The sequence below is a fragment of the Chiroxiphia lanceolata genome, chromosome 8 (genome assembly GCF_009829145.1).
Source record: "Chiroxiphia lanceolata isolate bChiLan1 chromosome 8, bChiLan1.pri, whole genome shotgun sequence".
Taxonomy (NCBI): Eukaryota; Metazoa; Chordata; class Aves; order Passeriformes; family Pipridae; genus Chiroxiphia; species Chiroxiphia lanceolata.
The window spans coordinates 6429786-6455370 of NC_045644.1; the positions used below are offsets into that span (position 1 = coordinate 6429786).

Genomic DNA, 25585 nt, shown 5'->3' on the forward strand with positions numbered 1-25585 from the left:
CAGAAGCACTGCTTTCCTGTGATTCCAGGGAAAGGTTTTCTCTTCAAAGTAGAAAAAATGGGAAATATATTAAAATGACATTTTGTTTCATTGGGTAAAGCCTGATCTAAGAATACCAGACTGGTTTGGTTGGAAGGGACCTTAAAGCTCATCCAGTCCCACACCCTGCCATGGGCAGGGACACCTTCCACTAGACCAGGTTGCTCCAACCTGGCCCTGGACACTTCCAGGGATGGGACAGTGACAGCTGCTCTGGGCATTTTGTCTGGTTTCATTGGTTCAAAACCAAGGATGGCCAAAGCAGAATCGATTCCAACAGGTAAATGTGAAAAAATTAATTTAGAAAGGCTTGCACCGGTCCTTACAGCTCAGAAACTCCTATGTGCAGTAGAACTGGAGACTCCAATTCCACTGAAAAGCTACCTGAGGTCTGCATCTCAGGCAAGAACAAGAACTCCCAAGAATAGGATTTTTTTTTTTCTCTACAGATAAATAACAAGTTCAGAAAGAAGGGGAGGTGTTCAGAGAGCGTTCAGGGAATTGGCAAAGATTTTTTTGCCCTTTTTTTATCAGTACCTTTATTTTTACCAGACAGTAACTCAAAAATAATCAACAGAAGACTTTGTGATATTTATATTGAAAATCATTCTGATTTAAATATTGGCAAATTATGCAGTTCTGTTAACAGGAAGAGAGAAAAGAGGATGGTTAGTGGTCTTCAGGGAAGATGAGAAGACAGGACCAGCTCCCTGACTGCAGTTTATAAAAACAAACAAAAAATATCCCTAATTTTTCTGCCCAAAGCTAAACCTGGTGGAAAACCCAGGTACGGCTGGATCAGAAATGAGTTGTGAGCTCCCCCCTCATGTCCAGCACAGGATGCCTGAGGAAAATAAAGTCCAATTTACAGCAAGTTTGACAAACTCTAAAGCATTTCTAGGGCTACACCAAGTGCCCAGTTTACCATTTTAGAGGAACTTCTCACAAACTCTTCAAAAGCAAATTACTCCAAGTCATCTCCAGATGCCCCTCTGTTGAAAGGGATGAAACTCAGTTCCCTGTCCAAGAGAAACCATTGTTTCTGCATTTCCAGTTGCTGTCCTGTTTTCCTTCCCAAAGGCTTTAAAAACAACAACCTCAAGACAAGGAGATGGAAGAAAACCATGAAAACCCCTCAAGATACAACATGAGCAAACCTGCCAGGGGTGAATTCATCAGGAAAAGCAAGTGGAGAGACACCAATTCTGGGTGTCTCCACCAGGGCTGGAGAAATACAATATATGGAGATTTCATTGGTGCTTGGAGGGATAAATCAAGTTGAATTGCTCACAGAAGCAAACCCAAAGCATCTCGTTGTGAATCCAGAAAAGTCAATTCCAAGTCTCCTGGGAACGTTGCCATCATTTGTTTTCATTGCTCTGACTTCTCTTCATTTAGGCTCAAGATTAGCTCTCCCAACAATGATCACAGCAATACAAAAACCTGCTCCCAGAGGAATGGGATGAAAGGAATATTTACCAAAGTAAACCCAGGCAAAGAAATCAAAATATGGAGAAGTTTAAAAAAAGCAGAGTCGCAAAGTATTTAGGAGAGAGCAACAAAATGGCTTTAACTGTTGCTGAACTACTAAACATTCACCCAAAAATCTCTAGCCTTGTTAGGAGGCCAAAAAGCAGAGAAAAAAAAACCATCCAAAACTCATCCAAACCTCCCAACAATCATCTTTTGTGTATCTTCATATTTCCCACACTGTTCAGAATTTATTTACTGAGTATTTTGCACTTTTGCTAAAGAAAAAACCTCAACATTTTCACCTTTGATTTTTCCTCCTATGTATCTTGTTTTCAGCCAAACATAATCCTGCTAAGGATGCAAACACACAAATTGCTCTTCAAACAGAGTTATTCAAACAAAGTGATTATTAGGATTTTATTGGCATGTGAGGCCAAAACACAACAAGCTCCAGCCTCTGGCAGCCCCTTCCACCTTAATTTAGTTTGAATTACAACATCCTTAATTTCTAGAGTCTTGTTCATAGGGAAGCCAAAAGCAGAGCTCCCTCTGGAAATGCACCTTATGCTCAGCTCCAGTTCATTCTCCTTCCCAAGGATCCAACCAACTATAAGTAAATCTGCTCTACGTGTCCTGGGAAGTTTTCAGGGTCGTTGGTTGAGCCGGAGACCGTCAGAACCACTAAACGCTCCAAACTTTTCCAACTCTAAAATTGAAAAAGAGCAGATATCCAACCCCCCCAAAGGCACTTACCTGGGTAGAAGAACATCCAGAAGATCCATCTGGATGGGAAATCATGGAGCAAGCAAAGGAAAACACAGAACAACTGGAGACTCCAACGGGAAGCGAGGAAATCAGGACCTAGACAAACATTTCTTCTCAATATCCCGCCTAACCCTGCCCCCTGGCAGTGGGAAGCCATTCCCCCTTGTCCTGGCACTCTTTGAATTATTCAGAGTTCAATTTTCCAAGGCATTAGAAAATATCCTATATCTCCCTAATTATAAAAATATGTAGCACACACATAAAGAATAATTCCTGTTAGTTGGAGAAAACATCACCCTCACTTCAAGCAAGCAAAAATCTATGGACTGGGTCAACTGAGAAGAAAGTGATGATCACAGAGAGAGTGTCTTTGAAGCAGCACAAAGGCAGAGATACGCTGATGCCCAGCCGGGCTGTGCTGGTTTAACCCAGCCATGAATCTTATCTGTGTAGCCAGAGTGACTCTTTTGCTCCCAATATCCTCAGAACTCTGATGGATCCCAGTGGAATTTGCACATGAATCATGAGTGGGGCTCCTCCCACTCCTCTGGTTTTCCATCTCTACAGTGAAAACCACAAGATTTTACCCATTATTTCCTAGAAACACAGAATATCCTGAGTTGGAAGGGACCCACAAGGATCCCTTGTCCAGTTTCTGGCCCCACACAGCCCCAACAATCCCACCAAACACTCCTTGAGCTCTGGCAAAGAAACTATTCAAACAGTCCTGAAACTTAAACCCCTCTAAAAATTGGCTTAACATACTTATTAATTAAAAAAGTTAAATATTTATTTATACAAATATGATGAGAAAAATCTCATGCAGACTTTTCACAGACAGTAACAGAACCCAGACTGGGATGGCTTTACAAAACTTGGGTTTGGGGACGTTGAGGGAGAAGTGTCGCTCTCACCCGCCTGGAGCACCAGTCACAGGGGGTGGGAAGTTCTGAGAGAGTTTTCCTACGGGACATATGCCAAGATTTTCACACTCTTCACCAATATTAACAATTAATATCTGATTACTACTACTCAGAGGACTGGACAGAGACATATGAGCAGCGGGGAATGGATTCCTGTGACCACCAGACCTCCACACACTGGAATGCAGAAAGTTGCCAAAAGGTCGCTTGAGATAATTCCCCTAAACGATGAAAATACCTTGGGATGGTTATGGATGGCATCTGCTTCTGCTTAATTATAAACCTGCACTGGATTCATAATTTGTGTATATTACAAGTAATTTGCATAATTAAAACAATTAAGGGATTGACATATCATGGCAATTAGAAATGCATCAAACTCTGGATGTTGTACAAAAGAGAGCTTCAATATGAAACATTAATTCTTTGAGAACAAAATATCCTTTAGATTCCTGCAGAACAGCCTTCACAAATCCCAGAGATGGTCAAGAAACTCTGTTTAGAGCAAGTTTTTCCCTGGGAAACCCACTCGCTGTCGTGCTGTTGAACATTGAACCTTGAACTCCTTCTCCTTCAAATTCCTCCCCGCAGTCACAGCCTCGGCTCACTCGTGTCTTTATTGCCAGTTTCAGGAGTTCTTATCTCATTTTCCGTAGCCTTATCCTGTTTTCTTTGTCCCTCTTTTTAAGAATAAGTATGAACTGATTGAAAAAGTGCTCCTGGTCCTTCTTCTTCTGGACGAGGCGGAACCGCTGGTCTCGGCCATGTTTCTCTGCAAATTCCTTAAATGTTGTCCTGCAGGAAACAGAGACATTTTAGAGCTGGGACTTGGCCAAGCCATTCTCAGGCTCTTTGACCTGGATCTCGGTTGTTCACACAGACACCAAAAACGAGGAGTGTTCTGGGAATATCTGGCAGGAATATAATGCTGAAGGAAAGCAGGACAATGCCAGAACCACGGAACCTTTGGACACACAGGCCTCCCTGCAATAGCTAAGGTCCACTTTTTATGGAAAAATGGGGTGATAGCTGGCACTATGGACATTGCTGAATCACTAACATGTCATTCACAAACCAGCGATGGGGGATTTTTTATTTTATACTGGATATTTTACATTACACTCTTCTAGCAACATTTTCTCCCTTAATTTCCTTTCAGGCTGCACTCCCAACGTGATGTTTTCTTTTTATAGGAAAGATTTGTGTTTTATTTATCTCATTGTGTACCTAAACCAAGCCAGAGACTATTGCAGGGAAACAAGTGTCCTTCCTGCTGTGTCAAAACCATTCACAGGTTAAATGTTCCCTGTCCTGTAGGCCAGGACAGTTTTTCCCTTGCAGGCTGGAAATATCATTGCTGGAACCAGCTTTTAAGTGCTACATTACCCCCAGAATATTCCCAGTTTTGTTGCAAAATCCTTCTTATAATAATAATAATAATTATTATTATCTCCATCCAGCCCCACGTGCTGTTTGTATCTACATGTCTTGGCAGGTTGTGCTGTATAATTAAATACTTGCATATTTTAGTAGAGAAAACATTAATTTATTGCTTCCAACTATATATTTATAATATATAAACACTTATTTTCATATAATTTACAAATAAGAAAGCACTGCCCTAAGCACTGCATTTGCTATACATCTGCTAGATTTTGATCCGTCACTTGAAAAACAATGTAAAAAAACAAATTACACATTGGGCACTTTATTTTATATTACTCATAGAATTAAACAATGGTTTGGGTTGGGAGAGACCTTAGAGATCATCTTGTTCCAACCCCCTGCCATGGGTAGGGACACTTTGCACTAATTTAATGACATGGCATTAACAGAAAATTTGTTAAATTATATTTCTCTTCCATCAAAAACCAAACCTAAATACAGTTTATGACTAGTTCCACCTGTATGTGTAATATAAATGAGATTTAACATTCAGGGACTGATTTTACGTCATTAATATGTATGTGTGTGTTCTACAATCAAAGCATATACATAAATATAAAATATATATGTTATGCAAAATATTACACATTCTGAATGAGAGGGAGAGAGAGGGAACGTTCCCTCTCCCAGCAATTAAAGGAAATATAATAAAATATTAGGGAAGAAACATCAGCATAGCATTGGAAGAGCTTGTTACAAAGAGTTAAGCTCAGTGTTCCAGCACTCTGGACTGAAAAGCTCAGCCTAAATGAGAAATCTTATCTCCCCAAGCCTTCCTAAGGCAATGCCCACCTTGGTGACAACTTGGATTCTTCAAGAAGCTTTTTGAATTCTTCTTTGGCCAACAACAGTTTGTTTTTCTTCTCTTTGTACTCCTCTCTGATCCGGGTCTTGACAAACTGCTCAAAGATCTTGCCAAGAAAGGGAAGAAGACACAGAGTTATTAATGAAGCCTTTGTGGTGTTGGGGCCTGGCCCAAGAGCTGCCAAGCCCAGGGACTGCAGTTCTTATCTGCCTGAGGTTCCTGCAGCACTGACTGTGCATTCCCACAAAGGAAGGAGCTGGGAAAAGGCACAGTTTAGAGAGATAACATCTCCATCCAAACATCAAATGCAACATAAATCAAAATCTCCCAACTCCAGTGCCTTGCTTGCATTTTCATGCCTCCAGCATTACTTTTGTCCGCTGTCCAACTGCCTGCAGGCCTTCAGTTTGAATCTTGCATCATTCCCAGCTGGCTGGAATTCCTGAAAATGTCTATATACCAAACAGCAATTCTGTACGTTATCCCCAAAAAACCCTGAAGATCTTTCAAACACCATGAGTTTACACATGATCCTCATGCACCCAAAAGCTTTAACATCTTTGGAATGAGCAACAACCTTCCTCTAATAGTATTTGGCAGCAAAGCAGGTGGCAGGACACACAACATGAGGACTTTTGGTGTCTTGAAAGGGACTTAAGGAGCTCACTATGTTACAAAATTCTGCCAACTACTTTAATCCCATTTTTAATCCCCAAACCCTGGCTGGTTTCATGTTCTAAACACTGTAACACACTAAGCTGTTCAACAAAAGGAGCTGCTCCTCAGAATTCCCTGAGTTTTCCATAGTCAACATCCTTCTCACCACAAATGACACACATTAAACATGAAATCCATGATATCACCACAAGCTCCCTCCCCAGCACCAGGATGCTCAGGTGTAAATCTACATCCCAGGAAAGCTGAAGTAACCAAACTACAGGTGGGATTTAGGAGGAATGTGGAAAAGGGAAGGAGTAGCACTGGAAAAGTAAATATTAAAAGATGGCCATGAAAAAATTACTAAAAAGAACCTCAAGGAAATCTAAATGCAATTGAGTAAGTTCAGTAAAGATGGAAAAAATAGAACTAACAGGTAACACTGGTTTTGCTTTCCTTTCCTTCCTTCCTTCATCCCTTTACCTCCTCTCTCCCTTATTCTATCCTTCCCTCCCTCCCCCCTTTCATTTTGAGCCACTTTCCCCCTCTCACTGAATTTCCATCATCCCCAAAGCCTGCAACAGTTGCTCTTGAGGCCACAGTCACCAAGCCAGTAAATGTGCCCAGTCCCTCAGTAAATATCTACAGGAAGCTCTCTGGAGAACCAGGGGACAATATGGAATAGGAATAAGTCCATTTTTCCATCGTGTTCATTTAAAAAAATGGACAATTCCATATTCCACATTCTTCCTTTTCCAGGATGATAAAAGACTTCTAAGGAAGAGCAATAACTACAGGACAGAAGTCTTCACCTTCTCTGCAACATCCTTGCATCTCTCCTAAATTTTTTAGACTAACCTGCAGACTTTTGGATCCCCTGTGATAAATAACACCCACATTATCAAGGAAGCTAAACATCCACATCCCTTTGCATCACCAGGAAAACCCAACCCTTCTAACAGGCACCAGCACAACACAGGGCTGTGCCCAGTTATTGTCAAATCCAGCAGTAAATCCTGCCAAACTCCTAGAAAATGTACTAAAAATAAAAATGAAGCAGTCTCTCTTCAATATTTAAATAATTCAGGGTAGGAACATTGCCTTATGGCCATTTCCTTCTTTCCAGCCCAGTTTCCCAGGCTCAGGAGTTGTTCCTACAACCCAAGAGACCAGAGCTTGCCTTGTGTTCAAACCTCCCTGTACCACTTCCTTCTCCAAGGAGACAACACTTTAAAACATGGAATATCCTAAGTTGGAAGGGACCTACAAGGACCATCCAAGTCCAACTCTAGGCCCTGTGCAGGACACCCCAACAATCCCAATCTATGCCTGAGGAGCATCATACCCCAGTGAGCTGAGCCTAAACCAGGAGATTGCACAAAGAAATATTAATTTTATGCAATTTTTACCCTCCCAAGGTAATTCCTCTGGTATACCAGTTAATTTGGGTGATGTTTGAGGCCAATCAGGAGCCAGGGAAACACTCACCTGTTTCCGCTCCTCTGAGTTCAGCAGGAGGTACCGGGGGTCAAACACTATTTTGTGTAATTCCTTCTCCCATGTAGAAAATGCTGAAACCTGCAAAGCACACCAAGAGTTGCACTAAGGAATTTTAATAGGATGTGGAAGAAGCAAATGTTCCAAGGTAAAGTCAAAGAGGAGCTAATGAGCCCTCGGGAGGACATGTCAGAGCGGCTGGAAGGGGAATTTTAATGATTTTGGCAATACTCTGGTCACCCCCACACCACTGACTTTCTGTAGGATATCTCAGTGAGGAGCTGGGAGATGCTCCTTCCACAATTTTGGTGGAAAGAAATCTGTAGCAAAAAGGAAAATTCCATGTTATGATCCTGATTCAGCAACAGAAAAATCAATTCCGTCAAAGGAATTATCTCAGCTTTAACTCCAAAACTGAAATTGTGACCCAACTGAGGCACAGACTCAGGAACCACCAGTGAACATCTTCAAAGCACCATATCCCTGCAATTACAGGAGATGAGATCACATCCCACAGAGGTTCTTCCATCTTCACAAAGTCATGGAATCATGGAATGGTTTGGGTTGGAAGGGACCTTAAAGCTCACCCAGTTCCATCCACCGCCATGGGCAGGGACATCTTTCACTATTTCAGGACCTTGGGTATTATTTGCTACAGAACATCACTGGGAATTACTTGCTACAGAAAAATCTGGAGGAACATAAAATATTCTAATCACTCCATCTAATTACAAAGCGGAGTAAACTCTTTTAACAAAATTAAGTATGTGAAGTATAATTAAATAGAGTAATTAACACTTGAACAGGAAAGGTTTGATGAAGCAAAATGGGTTTAAACAGACTTATTTTCCTCTTAAGAGTGGTCAGAGATTGTAATATTCAAAGTTCAAGCTCCTTTTAGGGATTCAAGGCCATCTCCTCCCAACATCTCCTTTCCTGAGGTCCCCTCCCTGTGCCCACCATGCCCTGAGATTTGGGAGTCCCCCCTTCAAAAGGCTCAGCAGCAGAAATCCCCTTTTCAGGGTGTCTTTTATACTCTCGTGGACATTGGCTTTGTTCCCAGCACAAAACCCACCTCAAACTGAAAGCCAGTTAAGCTCAGACTTTGAGACGGGAAGGTGGGGTTTAGGACAACCCAACCCCCGCTTTCTCCCCAGTATTAGGAAGGTAAAATCTTGAGGAAAAACTACTGCATGGACTCCTTCAAAAAGCCTTGTTTTGCTGCCAAAATCCCAGCATGGAGAAGACTTTCCTAGGAACGCTGTAGAACACAGATATTTTGAGGCTGGGGCTGGGAGGGAGCCAGAAAGAAGCTTAAATTTTCTCAAGATTTTGTGTAAACTTTTCAACTTCCAAGAGTGTACCAGGGATTACATTTTTTACACAGAAAAACTTGCCCCAGACTTCAGAATAAATAGCGCCTTTGTCTTGGAGCAGCACCAAAAATTCCATCTATTTTTGAAATGTTACAATAAATATTCTTCTGTTGACATAATTTATGTAGGAAGATGCAGAACTACCCTGGCAAACTCCATCTGGTTCAGCTCTTTGCAATGCCATCAAGTAATTCCTTGAGAAACAACAACATGAGGAGAAAATGGCAGGAGATGGTCATTAAATAATCAGATTAAAGCAGCACTAATGCCCTCCCTGTGTCTCAAGTGATGCCAAGCAGCTGGTGCTGACCCAGGTCTCATCTGGACATTTAAAAATCGCTCAGGGCAAAAGCCAAATCCTCCCTTATCTCCACATTTTTAAATCATAGCAAAGCAAAACAGTAAAATTCCCAAATTTCTTAGTTTTATGAGCAAATCTGACTCCTACACAGAAACACTTGAGGATCCTATACCTTAGAACACCCCTAATACTTCCAAATACTGACTTATTAACCCCCAACTTAAACTGTGCCAACAGAAGTCTCGACCAGGGTTCATTTATGGCTCTTCTGCATTTTTATGCATAAATAACAAAATGCATTAATAAAGCAGGGCTGGCGTGGAGATAATTTACTGCTGAGCTGCTGAAGCTCTAATTATGCACCTTTAAAGCTGCTGATTACCAGGGATAAATTTTATAGGCTTTACTGCCTAACAACAGACACCTTGGGTTTTATTTTGTTACAGAAATGACATTATCTTTATAGAACACATATTGAGTTATCTTTAGAGAACACAGATTGCAGAGTGTTAGAGGGAGGGAGAAAAACTGTACACACTGCTCATTATAAATCTTCCTTGTCCCTGTTCATCCCTGAGCATCCCATGTTTCTGCAGCTCAGCCTCATCTGGAACATCTCCAGAACAGCCTTTCCTAGGGATCTGGATGAGCATTAATGGCTTTATACTGCCAGAGGGCAGGGTTAGATAGGATATTGGGAAGGAATTCTGGGCTGAGAGGGTGGTGAGGCCCTGGCACAGGTTGCCCAGAGAAGCTGTGGCTGCCCCATCCCTGGAAGTGTCCAAGGCCAGGTTGGACAGGGCTTGGAAAAACCTGAGATAGTAGAAAGTGTCCCTGCTCATGGCATGGGTGGGACTGGATGAGCTGTATGTTCCCTTCCCACCCAAACCAGTCTGTAATTCCATGATTCTATCATTTTGGATGGGCAGTAAGTGAACTTGACTTCAGTCTGCTGGAATCACTGGAATTTGTGGTGATGAACACTAAAAAAAGCAAAGCCCTTTCCAGGACAAGCCTTCCAGGTGATGTACAAGACACATCATTTGCTCTTTGGGATGGTGCATGGCCACAGTCCCCATGATCTGCTGAGCCACTGCTCTGTGCTGGAAGAGCTGCTGCCCTTGGTTATCTGTGGGTCTGTCTCCAGGAATTTCTTTGGAAGGGCTTCAGTTCTGCATGGCAGTGTTGGCAGCGGGAGAAAAGGCACAGAAAGTGTCCCAAACCAACATGGTCATGGACAGAAACTCCCTCTCACCAATTCTCCACTCGGCTGCTGAGCCATAGTCATGAAATGACTCCCGCATCACCGTGGCTGATGCCCTGGTTGAGAGATGGGATGTCAGGAATGGAGCAAGTTCCTTACCCCCCTCTCAGCAGCATGTCTCGGAAGTGGGTGATTCGCTCCTCCAGGGGAGGGGTGATCTGGGGGGCAGATGTCTCCTCATTCCTCTCCTCCACTCCAGCCCTCTCCAGGCCAGCAGCTTGGGAATCTTCTGTTCTTTAACAAGGTAAGACAGAAAAGAGTTCAGCAATTGTGAGCCTGGGAGGGGATTTTAATCCTTCCCAAAACATCCTTGAGGATCCGGGAGCCACTGGGAGCAGACGCTGATGGATGAGAAGTTCCCCCAGCCTGCAGCTGGTTATTAAACCCTGGGCTTTGGGGGACCTGTGAGGGACCTCTGGCAGCTCCTTATGAGGAAGGATGGTCCGTCAGGGACATCAGAGGGACTCAGCAGCCAAATATACACGATAATTCCAGCTACAGCAAAGTGACAGCTTTAAATAAACTTTGTCAAGGAGTACAGACTTTGAAGGACCAAAAAGACTCATCTTGGTTTATTCTTTTTCCCCCTCTATTTTTGTGGCCTGGAACTTGACAGTTAATGCTCATCTTTATTTTACGTTCCTGTGCACCCCAGGAGCTCATTCCTAAGGGAAGTAATTCAGGAACACCCCGAGTTCACAAACCCTGCCAGAGGGTCTGTGTTTATTCTGGCAGCCTTTTCCAAGATTGCATCTGATTAGAATAAATAGGAGTTCCTGAGAAATCACATCCGAGTGCCTTTGCCCACAATATCCCTGGATAAAGCAGGTGGGCAGCACCACAGGGCTCTCTGCTGGGAGGGACAGTTCATCATGGAATCACAGAATCATTACAGTTGGAAAAGACCTCCAGGATCTTCAGGTTTAAATGTAAAGTCACAGCACCCTGTGAGTGATGGTCCCTCAGGTGCAGCCCAATATAACCAGTGTCATGACTGGAGCTGAGCTGTTTCACACAGGATAAATATCCCCTCCTGGAGCATCCAGCCCTGGGATCCCCAAAGGACCCCCAAGGATGTGGAGCTGCTGGAACAAGTCTAGAGGAGACCACAGAGATGCTCCAAGGGCTGGAGCCCCTCTGCTCTGGAGACAGGTAGGGAGAGCTGGGGGTGTTCACCTGGAGAAGAGAAGGCTCCAAGGAGACCTGAGAGCCCCTTCCAGTGCATAAAGGGGCTCCAGGAGAGCTGGAGAGGGACTTGGGACAAGGTCCTGGAGGGATAGGACAAGGGGGAATGGCTTCCCACTGCCAGAGGGCAGGGTTAGATGGGATATGGGGAAGCAATTGTTGGCTGTGAGGGTGGGGAGGCCCTGGCACAGGTTGTCCAGAGAAGCTGTGGCTGCCCCATCCCTGGAAGTGTCCAAGGCCAGGCTGGACAGGGCTTGGAGCAACCTGGGCTAGTGGAAGGTGTCCCTGCCCATGTCAGGGAGTGGGACTGGATGGGCTTTAAGGTCCCTTCCAACCCAAACTGTTCTATGACTCTATAATTAAGTTCAGCACAAATTCAGGCTCTTTCTGGAAAGACCAGGAATCTTTAAATGATCACAAGGTTCAAGTGAGGGTAATTCAAGGAAGGTGATTTGATTTTTAGCCTCCTACTAAACATGACTGCATTTTCTATTGATGCAACTTTCACCACTACGGGATATTACTTAGTTTGAAATTTCAACAAGAGAACAATTTGGTTTACTTCCAATCAGAGGAATTTGATCATTGTGTAACTTGAGCTCTGGCCCATTATCCTCCTTCAAACAATTACATTTCACTTGACATTCATCCCAAAACGGTGCAGCATCACCAGTGAGCTGAGACAGACCACACTGGTGCCCTTCACATAATGACAATGAGTGTGATATCAAAATAGCAAATTACATTTGGTGACATCACCCATGAAAGGCCCAATCCAATTTCTACTACACACAAAGAGCTTTGTCCAGCCAAAACTGAGGGAAGTACATCCCATTGCTCCCCCAACCAAACACCAGGAAGGCTCCTCTGTCCTTCAGCCCTTACACATGTGAAAATGATGCTGTGAATCACACTGATTTTTTTTATCATGCCAAAAAAAAGACAATAAAAAATTTAATTTAGCAAATATACAACAATCTGCACATCAAACTCCATGACTGCCTGCTCAGAAGGACACAGGCCATGGATCTTGGAAGCCTGAATGTCTCAAAATTGCTTCTTCAATTGTTATTTCATGAGAATTTGAAACACAAATGGTAATAAAGGTCAATAACAGCAACACCGCAGGCTACTTCTGAGCCTGGAAACCTAAGGCCAGGGGAAAAAACTCTGCTTCACTTCAATAGAGACAAAGGTTTTATCCAATGTCTTTGAAATAACTTGAAATATCCTTGCAGTCTTTTGTTTAACCATTTTAAAGGAAAAGCTACTCAGACAAAAATGGATGGTGTCCATGGGAAACAGAGATTACAGAGAGACCTAGAGTCTGATGAGGACTGGATACCCACAGAATGACTCCTATAATTTAGTGGTGCAGTTATCCACACAGAAAAACTGTGTTTTCTTTGCCCTCCATCATACCAAACATTCCCTTCCCACCATTACATACAGACAAGCAAACTTTAGAACTTACTTATTTCTCTTAGTTTTGATGTTGAGATCATCGTTTTCATCCCCTGGGCAAGAACTAACACACTTGTCTGCTAAAAATAGAGAAATCATTATTAGACTGGAACCAGAGAAATGGGAATACAAATTCCTCCAGTTGAGCTTTCACTCCTTGTCTTTGCTGCTCAGAGTGTTTAAAAATATACTACGTATTTCATCAGATCCCCAGAATTGCTTCAACCAAAGGAAAGGGACAGCAATAAACTGACCATTTTCATTCATTCAGCAAAATCACTCATTTTTCATTCATGACATTATTGGTTTCAATCTTGTTATTGTTTCACCTGATCCTCCCTCCTCCCTTCCCTTAAAAATGCAACTGCAAAGACATTCCTGCAAAATGATTTCCATGCTGGCAGCCTGAGGGATTCACTAGAGGGAACTCCCCCCTTAGCCCATTTTTCTTTCAAATATGAGCAAATGCACCCCTGTTTTCCCAGGAATACAAGCACCAGTGTGGCAAGGCTGTGGAGATACCAACAACCTCCACACTCCTGATGTTGGGAATAACTCCCAAGGCAACATCACTCCCCTGGATTGACCTGGACACGTGTCCTTGAAGGACCCAGAGGTTGGATTTTCAGTCATAAAACACGTTTACTTCTGAACTATTTTCTTTTCATCCAAATAAGCTGCAGTTTTCATCTAAATTCCACTGGACAGAACACCAGGAGCCACAACCACCCAGTGCTTGGTTTGTGCTGTGACTCTTTCATCCCAAACACATTGGTTGAGAAATATAAATATCAAACTGCAAGGGGTTCCCTTGGGAATATCAGAACCACCAACTTCAACCCTTTTGGATTAGCCTGGTAATGAACTTGTCTTGCTCTTTAGGAAACTATGAAAAAAATAAATTAAAGGCAAATATAAAATCAAACTGAGGTTATGGAGAGAAAAGGTTTGAATAAATGAAATGGTAAGACCTGAGCTCACTGAAACCCAACAGAACTCCAAGACTTCTTCTGGAAAATGGGCCCGGTCTTTGTACCAGTGAAGGGAACAGAAATTTGGTCATTTATTTCTAGTTTCAATTTAAGAATCTTGCTCTTAGCTCCCTTTGGTTCCCTATTTGAAGGAAATTACATGTTTATTTGTGTTCTTTCAGCAAATGTTACTTTCTATTTAAATTCAGTGCTCAAAGGAGCAATAAAAAGCAAAGAGCAGCTGTGACTTTGCGGCAGGAAAGATCAGGAGCAGGGACCCCATGAAGAGGAAAAACATGGCAGGTGCAAAAGGACACTCTACTTAAAACCCTAAAGGATAATAAGGAGAAAGGGACGGAATTCCAAAATAAGGAGAGATTGATCTCAACATTCCTGGCAATAAATTAGCATTATGACAACATAAATAACTGGAATAATGTTTTAAATAAACATAAAATTATTAGGTCATAAATTACCCTTTCTCAGTAAATTCTTCTTTGAGAGAAGAATTAAAACCCAATTAAGAATACGAAGAAATAGGAAAACCAACCTGTGAACTCAGAAGGTGGAATGTAGCACAACAGAGATATTATAGAGCTATTAATCAGGAGTTGGACATCCTGTAAAGGCAGCAGTAGTGTTAATTTAACTCTGAGGGTAAGAATATGAAATGAGACTATTTGTTGGTGCTTTCCAGGAGAGTTGGGTGACTGGGCAAGCACAATACTGTTCCTACCAAATTTAGGGACATGAGTCAGTGGTGGCCTTGGCAGTGCTGGGGGAATGGTTGGACTCACTGGTCTCAGAGGGCTTTTCCAACCTCAGTAATTCTGTGATTTCATGAAAGAAAAGGAAAATCCCCCCCCCGCCCCGCACTTGGCACCTGCCAGGGGAGCCCTTCCACAGGTGGCTCAAGGACAGATGTTGTGGGAAGGTCAAACACTGAACCCTCATGGGATGTTCTTTTAGTAAAACAAGTGGGGAGAGTCCAACCAAGGCAGCAGAGCCTTTCACATTCCATATTTCCACAGGACAAGAGAAACTCTCTGGTGATGATAAATTATGTGAATTTCTCCAGCTACTTCAAGAAGAATTCAAGTTTTAAATCATTTTATGACAAAACCTCTCACAGCTCTCTTAAAAGGAGGTATCATTTTAAAGTTTTGCCATGAAAAATCTGTGAACCGGATAATAAAACCCAATCTTAGCTACCACAGAGCCTTCAGGTAAAGGAACTCTGACACAAAACGTCCCAGCTTCAGAGTTTGATTCTGTCTGACCCTTCCTATCACACCTCAGGTTCCCCCAGAGAGCAAGGACAGACCAAACCCTTTTCACTTTGCCACATGACTGACTGCCAGGGGCACAGCGCTGTGGGCAAATGGGACACAATTCCAGCCAGTGCATCACTGATGCCTCAGTGCAATGGAAAACTCAGGAAAACATGACAAATGGTGTCTGTGCTCTCACTCAGAAATCCACTGAATCACATCATGCCCCTGGACCTCTGTGAGTTACAAACCCACTGCGCAGGGAAGAGGCAACCAGGCACAAAATGCAGTAATTACTGTAAAGCTTCGAGGAAGAACATCTCTTGACAGGGATCTTTCCACGGAATCACAAAGCAGAGCACTGCCCCAGTCTGTTGGTCTATTGAGCTTAGTGCTGATTAATTAAATCACTCAGCTAATCCCAGCCTTGCCAGGAATTCTGGTTCATTTTCCAGCACAAAGAGGAAACAGCATTTACCAGGTCCTTGTCGATCCATTGCTCCCATGCAAAACTCTGATTTGCAGTTTTGGAGTTGTCCGTCAGGACAGGAGTTCCCCTGTGATAGGGACAGGCTTCAGATTTTTGTCTGAATGTGAAAGGGTCCAAAATATTTGTGGGAATTGAGTAAATGGAACTATCACTGGTGGATTCTACCAACTATATGCAAGGCCAGGTTGGACAGGGTTTGGAGCAACCTGATCTAGTGGAAGGTGTCCCTGCCCGTGGCAGGGGGTGGGACTGGATGAGCTTTAAGGTGTCTCCCAACCCAGGCCATCCTGTGATTCCATGATTCTATAATGTCCATTTTCTTCCAATTAGCTGAAAACACTTCCTCAGCCTGAACATCCAGACAAACCATAAGAGGAGTTAAGGAAGAGGAGAAGATAAAAACAGGTCCATTTACTCTGGGGCATGGGAGGAGCTGCCCCTCCTCTCCAATCCCATGGGATGGCCTGATGGGCACCATTAGTGAAGAGCCACATCCATCAATCTCCTGAGAACAAACACTTGGGGGAGGTGGAATAATTGATAAATGAGTAATTTTTCATTTATGCCCAAATTACAAATGCACTTGATCTTTCAGCAGAGATAACCCAGAGCACCCCGTGAACAACTTCACTTGACAACTTGTTTTCCATGCCTTTGATTTGAAGATTCTAATTAAAGTTCAGCAGCAGCCACTCAGCTGAATAAATTTGGGAACCATTGTTGGGAACGCACAGCTCATTTGTGTTATTTACTTACTCCAGATTACAAACTAAGAGAAGTGGGAACAAATAATCCCTTTCACCTCAGCAGCCAATATATACTAATTATAACCTGCCTTGCTCAAACACCAAGTAAGGCCCAATTATATCAAGGAATATTAGGACAATTAGCAACAATGAAAGTCATGGCCACAAAAAAACTGGTGCACGAGTCAAGTCTTCATGGGACATAGAGATAATAAATAAAAAGGATGGAACACACAGCAAAAAACAGAGTTTTGAGGTGGGATGTACCAACCATGACTTCAGACCCTCCTGTTAATTAATTACAGAACATGAATGATGATATAGACCATGAACAATGACCTCAATTTTTCTCTGGCCATCATTCCCCTTTGTCAGGAATTAACTGAGCTGTAATAAAAAGCATATGCTATCTTTTTCTCCTGAAGAATGAATTTTAGCTGTAATTCCAAAGTATATCTGCTAAAGTTCTTCAAGTCATATACAAAATGTACATAAACATATATACAGGCATCTGCGGATTGAAATTGATATTAAAAAATGTAATTACAGCCTTTGTTGATAAGGACACGCCAACAGCAAACAGCCTTTGTGGCTGTTTTCCTGCTCATACTGCTGACACAAATCCTGGTTATCACTCCTTTTTATCCCCTGCAGACACAGGGGTTAACTGGGAGCTGTGCCCCTGGTTCAAAGCCAACACCCAGCCCTGCTGGGCTGAGGGGACGAGGCAGGTCCCCTTATCAGACTGGCAGTGCCATCCTCCTTTAGTTATAAAAACTACACTTTAAAACAATAACTGAAGTCTCACTTTCCCCCCCTCCATCTTTCTAGACCTCACCACTAAAGAACAAGCAGCAACTGAAGGATAATGACTATTTTTTTCTCCACGAAAAACAGAACATTGAGGAATTCCAAGCAGCTAATCAAGACCAAGAGCATTTCCAGTGACTGCCATGACTCAGTGCCTCGCCTGTAAGGGCAGGTCTTATGGACCCTGCTCCCAGCAAAGCCAATGTGAAGCCTCAGTACATAAAAGGAGTACTGCCACAGGAAGGAACAGCTCCCAGGAATAGGGAGTCCATTAAACTGCTGAAACATAATCTTTGGAGAGAAATGTGGTGGAACAAGCTATAGAGCCACTATAGAAACAGCAAGCAGAGGCTGGCACACTGGGCTGCTCCAGGAGTGGCACCAGTATGACAACTAGCACCAGTATGACAACACCTGGACTGAGCAAATAAGGTATGGAGAGCAGAAAAGAAGCTGGAGCATGGGATGGGAAAGTCCGTCTGGGAAAACCCTCCTTTCAGGAATCCAGGGTGATCAGAATGTGCCTGGCAGAGCCATGGTTAGATGGAAGCACCCACCTTTCCACCAAACCTTTTAGCACTCAGAGATTTACTCCTGGGATTTTCCCCCCTCTACAACTCGGTTGGATAACCATTAGCTCTGGAGTATCTGCCTTGTACAGCAGCTGAGTGATGTGTTGGTAATGCTCTCCTAACATACATGTTGGAACTCAGGACAATAAAACATACAGACAGAGTCTTCTGAGACGTATTTTATACCTCAAAGATTCATCTCATGTAAGGAGCCACCTGCTCCTTCCCTGCCAGTAACGAGAACACCCAGTCCCCAGCTCAGCATTCCAGAGAAAACAAGGATTCTGCAATAAACAGCAATTTTCCTGCAATACTTCACGTGGAATCTCCAAAGGAAACCCGCTCTAACTATGGCTACTGAACCTCCACCAAGCACGTTCAGTGCCCAGGCTTCCCTGGACATTGGAGTTTAGAGGCCAATAATCCCGGAATGAGTCACCTGGAGCAGCCTCCAGCTTGCGCTTGTGCGGGGGGTCCTCGAGCAGCCGGTTGATGTCCCCGCGGTGCCGCAGGTCCAGCGGCTTCTCCCACACTGAGAGCTGCATGGAGGGGTTGAAGAAGAACACCCTGTCATCTCCAGTCCACACCACACACCTGTGCCAGGAGACAAACCGGGTTTAGACCAGGTCAGACACATCCACCAGCAAAACATTCCCCCCAGCTGGGTAGTGCATCTGCATTGCCATGCCTGGTGACACCCTCTGGGACTGCCCTGCCAGTTGACCCCAACGCCAACTCTCTCCTTGCCAACACAGTATCACAGAAATGGTTGAAAGAGCCCCCTCCCCAGAAGCAGTAGGGGAAATCCTATCCCAGAAGGGAGAAAGAGCCAACTAGAGAGCTCACTGTGTGCCCACAGCATGAGAAAAGAGATTTCCTGATCCAAAGCCATGGCTGAGAGCAGCCAGTGGCAGGAGCCCCAGATATGGGACAGGGGAGCCATAACCTTGATGCCACAGGCCAGGGCTCTGCTTGCTGCTGGTAGGTGGCTGTGGGAGCCTTTTCTGCTGTGCTGGTGTGAGGAGGTATAATCACAGCACTCCTGGGCCATCCCCATGGCATCCCAAAGGCATTCCTGGGACATCCCCACAGCATCCTCAGTGTCATCCCAGCCAGCTCCCACCTGCTCTGAACAGGTCCCCCCAACTGGACAGGTCCCCACCACCACTCCAGCACTGCCCCAAAGCTTTAGGTTGATTTTTTAGGGCTGTTAAAGATTTGACAGACGTGACCAAGCGCAGTCTCATGGCTTGGCTAGGTAAGAGATGCATGGCAGCAGTTCAGCTCTTTGTCCTGACAGTCATTTGGAATCGTCCAAGACAATATGAAAATAAGTATTGCACCATCCTTAATAGACATTCAAAATCTGGGAGCTGTACTTCCCTAAATTTATATGTAAATAAACAAACAGAATTTCCATCTCAAGCCAGCACTTTCTGAATCACAATGAGAACTAACAAACACTGACACACACACTGACAGGAGGAAAATGCTGGTGTCTCTGAAGCATAAATATCTGGAAGGAACAAATCTTATAATTAGAAGCTCTGCTGCTTAATTGTTATTAAAAGCAGGGAATAAAGCTGGTTAATAAATGGTCTGGTCTGGGCAAAAGAGTCCAAACTGGAAAAGTGCTCCACCACTGCAGAGTACTAAAATAATCTGACACACACCCTGTGCACCACAGGTAAGACATCCCACCAAAGTGATTGCACAAACCCAGCTGTGGCTTCAATCAGAAAGACAGCCCATGGGAGTTTTGTCTTTCCCACTAACACACGTTTGGGAAGGGAATAGCACTGAGGAACAGCCTCTATCAGTCTGACCCCCCCTGCTCACCATGGTGATCCCGGCACAGGGGTGGAGGCCACGGGTTTGTTGCCGTTGGCTGTGCTGTTACCCTCAGCCACCAGTTTAAAGGAATGACCCTGGAAAGGCAGACAGAGATGAGTTAACAAATAAAGCCCATGCTTTATTTGTACTGTTATGGCTGTACAAATCACCCCTTTAACCTGGAGTGGATTCCCCTCAGGACCATTATCCCATGAGTGGCTTTATGAACAACCAGCTGCCTTGGGAATAGCCCAGATAAACGGGAATGATAAAAATGTCACCCCACTTCCAGCAGTATAAATGAAAAAGCAGCCAATGTGCTCCTGTCCATGCCAATGACTCCCTTGGGAGAGCAGGGATTACTCTGTGTATGGCACTAACGAGGAAGGAATGAGCCCAGGGAGCAGCAGATGCCCTGAAGGGCCCAGCTCCTCATGGCCATCATACTGGTCCTGCTTCCTAACTTCCAAAAGGCAAAACAACAGGGGGTGAAGGGGACCCAGCTGCACTATTGCCCCCATAAAATGGCACAAAAATATTTGGAGCTGCTAGAGTGAGTCCAGAGGAGGTCACACAGATGCTCCAAGGGCTGGAGCCCCTCTGCTCTGGAGACAGGCAGGGAGAGCTGGGGGTGTTCACCTGGAGAAGAGAAGGCTCCAAGGAGACCTTCAAGCCCCTTCCAGTGCATAAAGGGTCTTCAGAAGAGCTGGAGAGGGACTTGGGACAAGGGATGGAGGGACAGGACAAGGGAGAATGGCTTCCCACTGCCAGAGGTCAGGGTTAGATGGGATATGGGGAAGGATTTCTTGGCCATGAGGGTGGGGAGGCCCTGGCACAGGTTGCCCAGAGAAGCTGTGGCTGCCCCATCCCTGGAAGTGTCTTAGGCCAGGTTGGATGGAGCTTGGAGCAACCTGATGTAGTGGAAGGCATCTCCTCTGCCCATGGCAGGGGGTGGAACAAGATGACCTTTAAGGTCCCTTCCAACACAAACCATTCTGGGATTTCATAGGGAGCAAGCCAGCTGCAAAGGTCCCTTCCCTAACACTCTGACACTCAGTGACAGAGCTCCTACTAAACATCAAGGTAAATTAAGTCTATGGCTCTTTAAAATCAGCTGCAGGAAATGATTGTGTGTCACCAGCAGAGCCCCACACCCTGACTCCAATCTGTGCAGTTCAACTGTTTAAAGAAGTTTTTAAGAAGCTCCAGCACAGACCTTGTTGCCATCGCTGTCCACAGGGACATTCTTCCCGTCTGTGTGCAGGATCAGAGTCGGGGGGCAGGAGGATCTGCTTGATTCTTTGCCATGATCTGTGGGGAGAAAGCATTTTTTTTAACATCAAATAAACTTGCAACAAGCCAAAACTAGTAAACAGAAACCAAACCACCCCCTACAGCTCTGAGTCCCCTCTCTCCACCTCTTCCTTCTCACTCGGTTCTTTATTCATTCACATACTTTCCAAATACCACCTTTTAATGGGAATCATTCACAGACCTTAGGAGGAGGTTTTTATTGCATTGAGCTTTGTGTCCTGCTCTCCCTGAACCCACAATCTTTTGTCATGGGATATCCTGAGAGACATAGCTTAGTGGGAGGCTTGGTGGTGTTTGGTTAACAGTTGGACTCAATCTCAGAGGGTTTTTCCAACAGAAATAATTCCCTGATTCTATGATCCTCTTCTCCGTGAGGACCACGCCCCCCCTGGGAACAGTAGCTCTCTCCTCTGTGGGATTTGGGGCTGGCCACCCCCTCTCCTCCCAGCTCAGAGATCCTATGCTCTGGGATAACCTCCATAGGAACTACCAACAAGTGCTGGATCGCATTTCCACTGGAAGCAGTACAAGAACATTTTCCTCTCCTTTGCAGACTTCTGTCTCCATCCTGAAATCCTAAACACCAGAAGTTTCTGCTGCTACGAAATATCTCCAGAACAGAGAGGCCTTAAGGGACCCCAGGGAAAGGCAAAAAGGCAGCAGGTGTGAGACACAGACCCAATCATCAGAAAAAAAAGGAGTTTTTGCAGTAAGACATATTAAGAAATACGTTATTTTCTTAATTGTGGAGGGCTTTTTTTCTTCTCGTCCTCTTAAAACACATATGTAACTCTGCTTCACTTGGAATATTTCAGAACAATAAAAAATTAAATCCATGTCATTTTGCTCAGAAGATGACTTACTCAGTTTTTATGGGTAGAGAAAGAGAACATTTACAAACCAGATCAATTAATTTCCACATTAAAGGAGCCAGAAGTAGGGAGCAGCTAATAAATATCAAAGAGGGCTCTAAATTCATCTTCCTTCCCTCACTACCTGGTAATCAGGAATCAAAGCTTTACCAGGAACACTGGTCTTTGAACACAGTGAAGTCACACTCAGTCAATGTCCACCTCTGCCTTCTCCTGCCTGGCCTATGGAAAGGGGAAGGACATCCCAGGAGTGTGCTCAATAAGTTCTGGGACACTGGAGGGATAACACGGGCACCTGTCCAACCTGGCCTTGGACACTTCCAGGGATGGAGCAGCCACAGCTTCTCTGGGCAACCTGTGCCAGGGCCTCACCATCCTCACAGGAAATATGTGAGTGTCAATTGGGAGATTTAAGCAAACTGAAATAGAGAGACCCTAAACACACTCCAGGAGCTCTGGTTTGATGCACAGGAAGGTACAATACAGTGTAACTGCTTTTGTCTCTGCCTCCCCTGCCCTGCTCGTCAGTAAATGAAGCTGAGGATGAAGCCCAGAGCAGGGAGGGGCTGGTGTGGGCAGCTCTCCCACACCAACAGCCGCTCTCAGTCCTCTTTGAACCTCACACACCTTCCGGGAGGAGACACTGCAAACGCCCGAGGCAATCTCTTGTTCAATCTCTTCTTCAATCTCTTTTTCCATCTCTTTTTTGCAGCTCTGAAAAGCTACCTCACAGCATCCCCAGAGCCCCAGGGACAGACTTGGGTGCTGCTGCTTTTGCTGCACACATGGGTGAGCTTCTGCAACAGGCAGCTCCTTAGGCATTCACGTGGGAAACACAACATTTGGGACAGTCAGTACATAGAAAAGAGGATGTGAATAAAAAAAAAAGGAAAATAAAATAACAAAGGAAAGTCCTGACAGTCCTTGTGCACTGCAGGAGTCATTTAGTTTTATGTCTACAGTTGAACACTGAATGTTTTTCCTAAGTATAATGTAAAGAGAAACATAATCCGAGCTTGTGCCTCCCTTATCAAGCTCAGGAATCCCTAGTGGGCTCAGGACAGGAGCACCAACCCCATGGGCTGTCACATGGGGGGATCCCAAGCTCCCAAACGGCACAGAGGTGGAGGAGGGTGGTCCATCCACTGCCCCACAGACCCTCTGTGCTTCCCATGGAGGACACCAAGCAGGTCCCTGTTAGGAGTTTTTCCATCATTATAGATCTCCCTTCCTCTGCCCACACAGGGGAAGAACATCCAGCACAGCCTGTGTTTGCCCTCCACTGCCGACTTGGGAATGTCTTTGCTCAGCTTTACTCATTTCTCATTAAATAATCTTTTTTTCCTCTCCTTTTTTACTTAAGTGCATAAACTAAATTGCAGCCTGACAATTCAGGCACCACAACATCTTTCCAACCCCTTTTTTTGCCCCTAAACCCAGCGGTGTGATCATCATCCCTTTGCTGCACCGCTGCCCAAGGATGCGCTGCAGACAGAGGATGAAATACCTGATCAAAGAGGCTTCTCCTGCTCCACAGCAGGTACAGAGACATGAATAATTCACAGTGTGAAAAGGAAAGGTGAAGCAGCAAAACTACCTTGGGTAAATCACAGAGGATGTCGGTGTGTGATCATAAACAGCTGATTAAAAGCAGAATTAGAGAGGGAGGGGAAGAGGGAAGGTTGATTCATGGCACGAGGAGCTGTGGACAAGACATAATAAAAATTTGTTTTGCAAAAGTATGTAGAGGCCAAAACACCATTAATCTCAAAAGAAGTTTTAAAGTTCTGATTCCAAATGCTTCGGATTTACTTAAATTCACATATGTGAATACTCTGGGTGTTATCATCCCCCAGCATCTCCACAGGTTGGTTGTATCTCTCCTCATAACCCTATTGCTCTGGTTTTTGAGACTGGCCTAAAAACCCTCCCTGACTGTTTCCCAGCTCCTCCTCTGCTGGTTCTTACTCAATCCCAGTGTGGGATTTCAGTGCTGGCTGGGTCCATGCCCTGCTCCCAATGGCACTTCACCTCATCACCACAGTTTCAGGGACAGATCCCACTCCAGCTCCTGCCTGCACACAGTATTTTCCACTGTCACTGGTGTCTGTTTGCTGCTCTCACCAGTTTTGCTGTGCCCTCCAAGCACTCCTTTCCCCTCTTAGAACAAGTCTACTTGAGCTGAGCTTTTCTCCATCCTCCAGCAGCAATCACTTCTCACCCTCCCCTTTATTGTTCTGGAGATTTGTAATGGAAACAGTACAATAACAAGGATAAATTCTTTGTTGGTGCAGAGTTCAAGGACAAACTCATTGCATGGTTGCATTTTCCAGGCACAGAGCCAGCACTGCCCAAGAGGTGCTATTTGTCACTGCCCTGAAAATCATAAAATCACAGAGTGGTTTGGGTTGGGAGGGACCCCAAAACCCATCCAGTCCCACCTCCTGCCATGGGCAGGAACACCTTCCACTAGCCCAGGTTGCTCCAAGCCCTACCCAACCTGGCCTTGGACACTTCCAGGGATGGGGAGTTACAACCTCTTTGGACAACAGAGTCTAACTTTTAAGGCTGAAGAATCAGATAAATTACTCCTGAACTGATCCCTAGAGTAATTCCTGATAAACACTCATTTTTTTCCATGGAACAGGGCTGGGAAGGTGGACTCACAGCCCTGCAGTGCCACAAAGGTAGCAAGGGTGGCTGGATCCCCCTCTGTAGCTGCGTGGCCCCAGCTCAGGCAGAGGAATCACCACTTCAACCCCATTGCAGCATCTCCCCTGCAGTAACAGAGCTCCTGCCTTCACACTGACAGCACTGCAAGAGCAATGTCCCGTTGTTAGGGATGATGTTCCCAATTTCCTGGCAAAATCTGATGGTGATTTGAGTGCACACAAATCTGAACAAAGCCATGAGACTTCCTCTAGCCTTTGGAAACAGCACTGCCCCTTCTCTCACAACACACACACGTTTATATGGCAATAAATAAACCTGGTTTATCACACAGCGCAGCACAAAGAGCCCTCGGAGGGTTTGGCCAACAAGGCCTTGTGGAGCAATTACCCCAAAGACAAGCACATTGTCACTGCAGGGCTGTGGAAACCAGTGCAGGACAGGGAAAGCCCAAGATGTGTCAGAGATCTGCCTTTTATGTCATCAAATTCAAAGCTACAGCCAATTGCTGGAGTGAGAAAACAGGACCCCAAACACACTGAGTACATACACCCCTAATTAACTAAAGCAAATGTCATCAAATTGGAGGAGACTCATTGAGGGTGCCCATCCCTGTGTAGCACAGGAAGCTCAGGCTGGTTGGGAGGACACAAATCCACAACCTGTGCTTCAGCCATCATTCCAGGACATGGAAACACAACCCACCTGTCAGTGCCTGGTCCATGAGGTTGGTGGCCATGAACGTCACAGCCGGCGCGGACACCGCGGTGACACGGGTGACTTGAGTTGGCATCAAGGGACCCACGTGGGCATCCAGCCTGGAGCCAGAACCTGTGTGCAA

General features: G+C 44.7%; 1 protein-coding gene across 2 annotated transcripts in view; it reads right to left on the reverse strand.

The window, feature by feature from the left end:
* Window positions 1-3042: 3042 nt before the first annotated feature.
* Window positions 3043-25585, reverse strand: part of TCERG1L (transcription elongation regulator 1 like) — a 58702-nt gene continuing 36159 nt past the window's right edge. Inside the window, exons 5-14 of one of the 2 annotated variants that reach the window (XM_032695272.1) lie at window positions 25450-25575; window positions 21105-21199; window positions 19895-19983; window positions 18495-18649; window positions 13206-13275; window positions 10646-10780; window position 10265; window positions 7597-7686; window positions 5439-5557; window positions 3043-3995 (exon numbers count right to left, since the gene is read on the reverse strand). In XM_032695272.1, coding sequence (XP_032551163.1) covers window positions 3839-3995; window positions 5439-5557; window positions 7597-7686; window position 10265; window positions 10646-10780; window positions 13206-13275; window positions 18495-18649; window positions 19895-19983; window positions 21105-21199; window positions 25450-25575 — 1037 coding nt within the window. In that variant the 3' untranslated portion in view covers window positions 3043-3838. The remainder of the gene's footprint in view (window positions 3996-5438; window positions 5558-7596; window positions 7687-10264; window positions 10266-10645; window positions 10781-13205; window positions 13276-18494; window positions 18650-19894; window positions 19984-21104; window positions 21200-25449; window positions 25576-25585) is intronic. The other variant, XR_004358332.1, reaches the window with a different exon arrangement.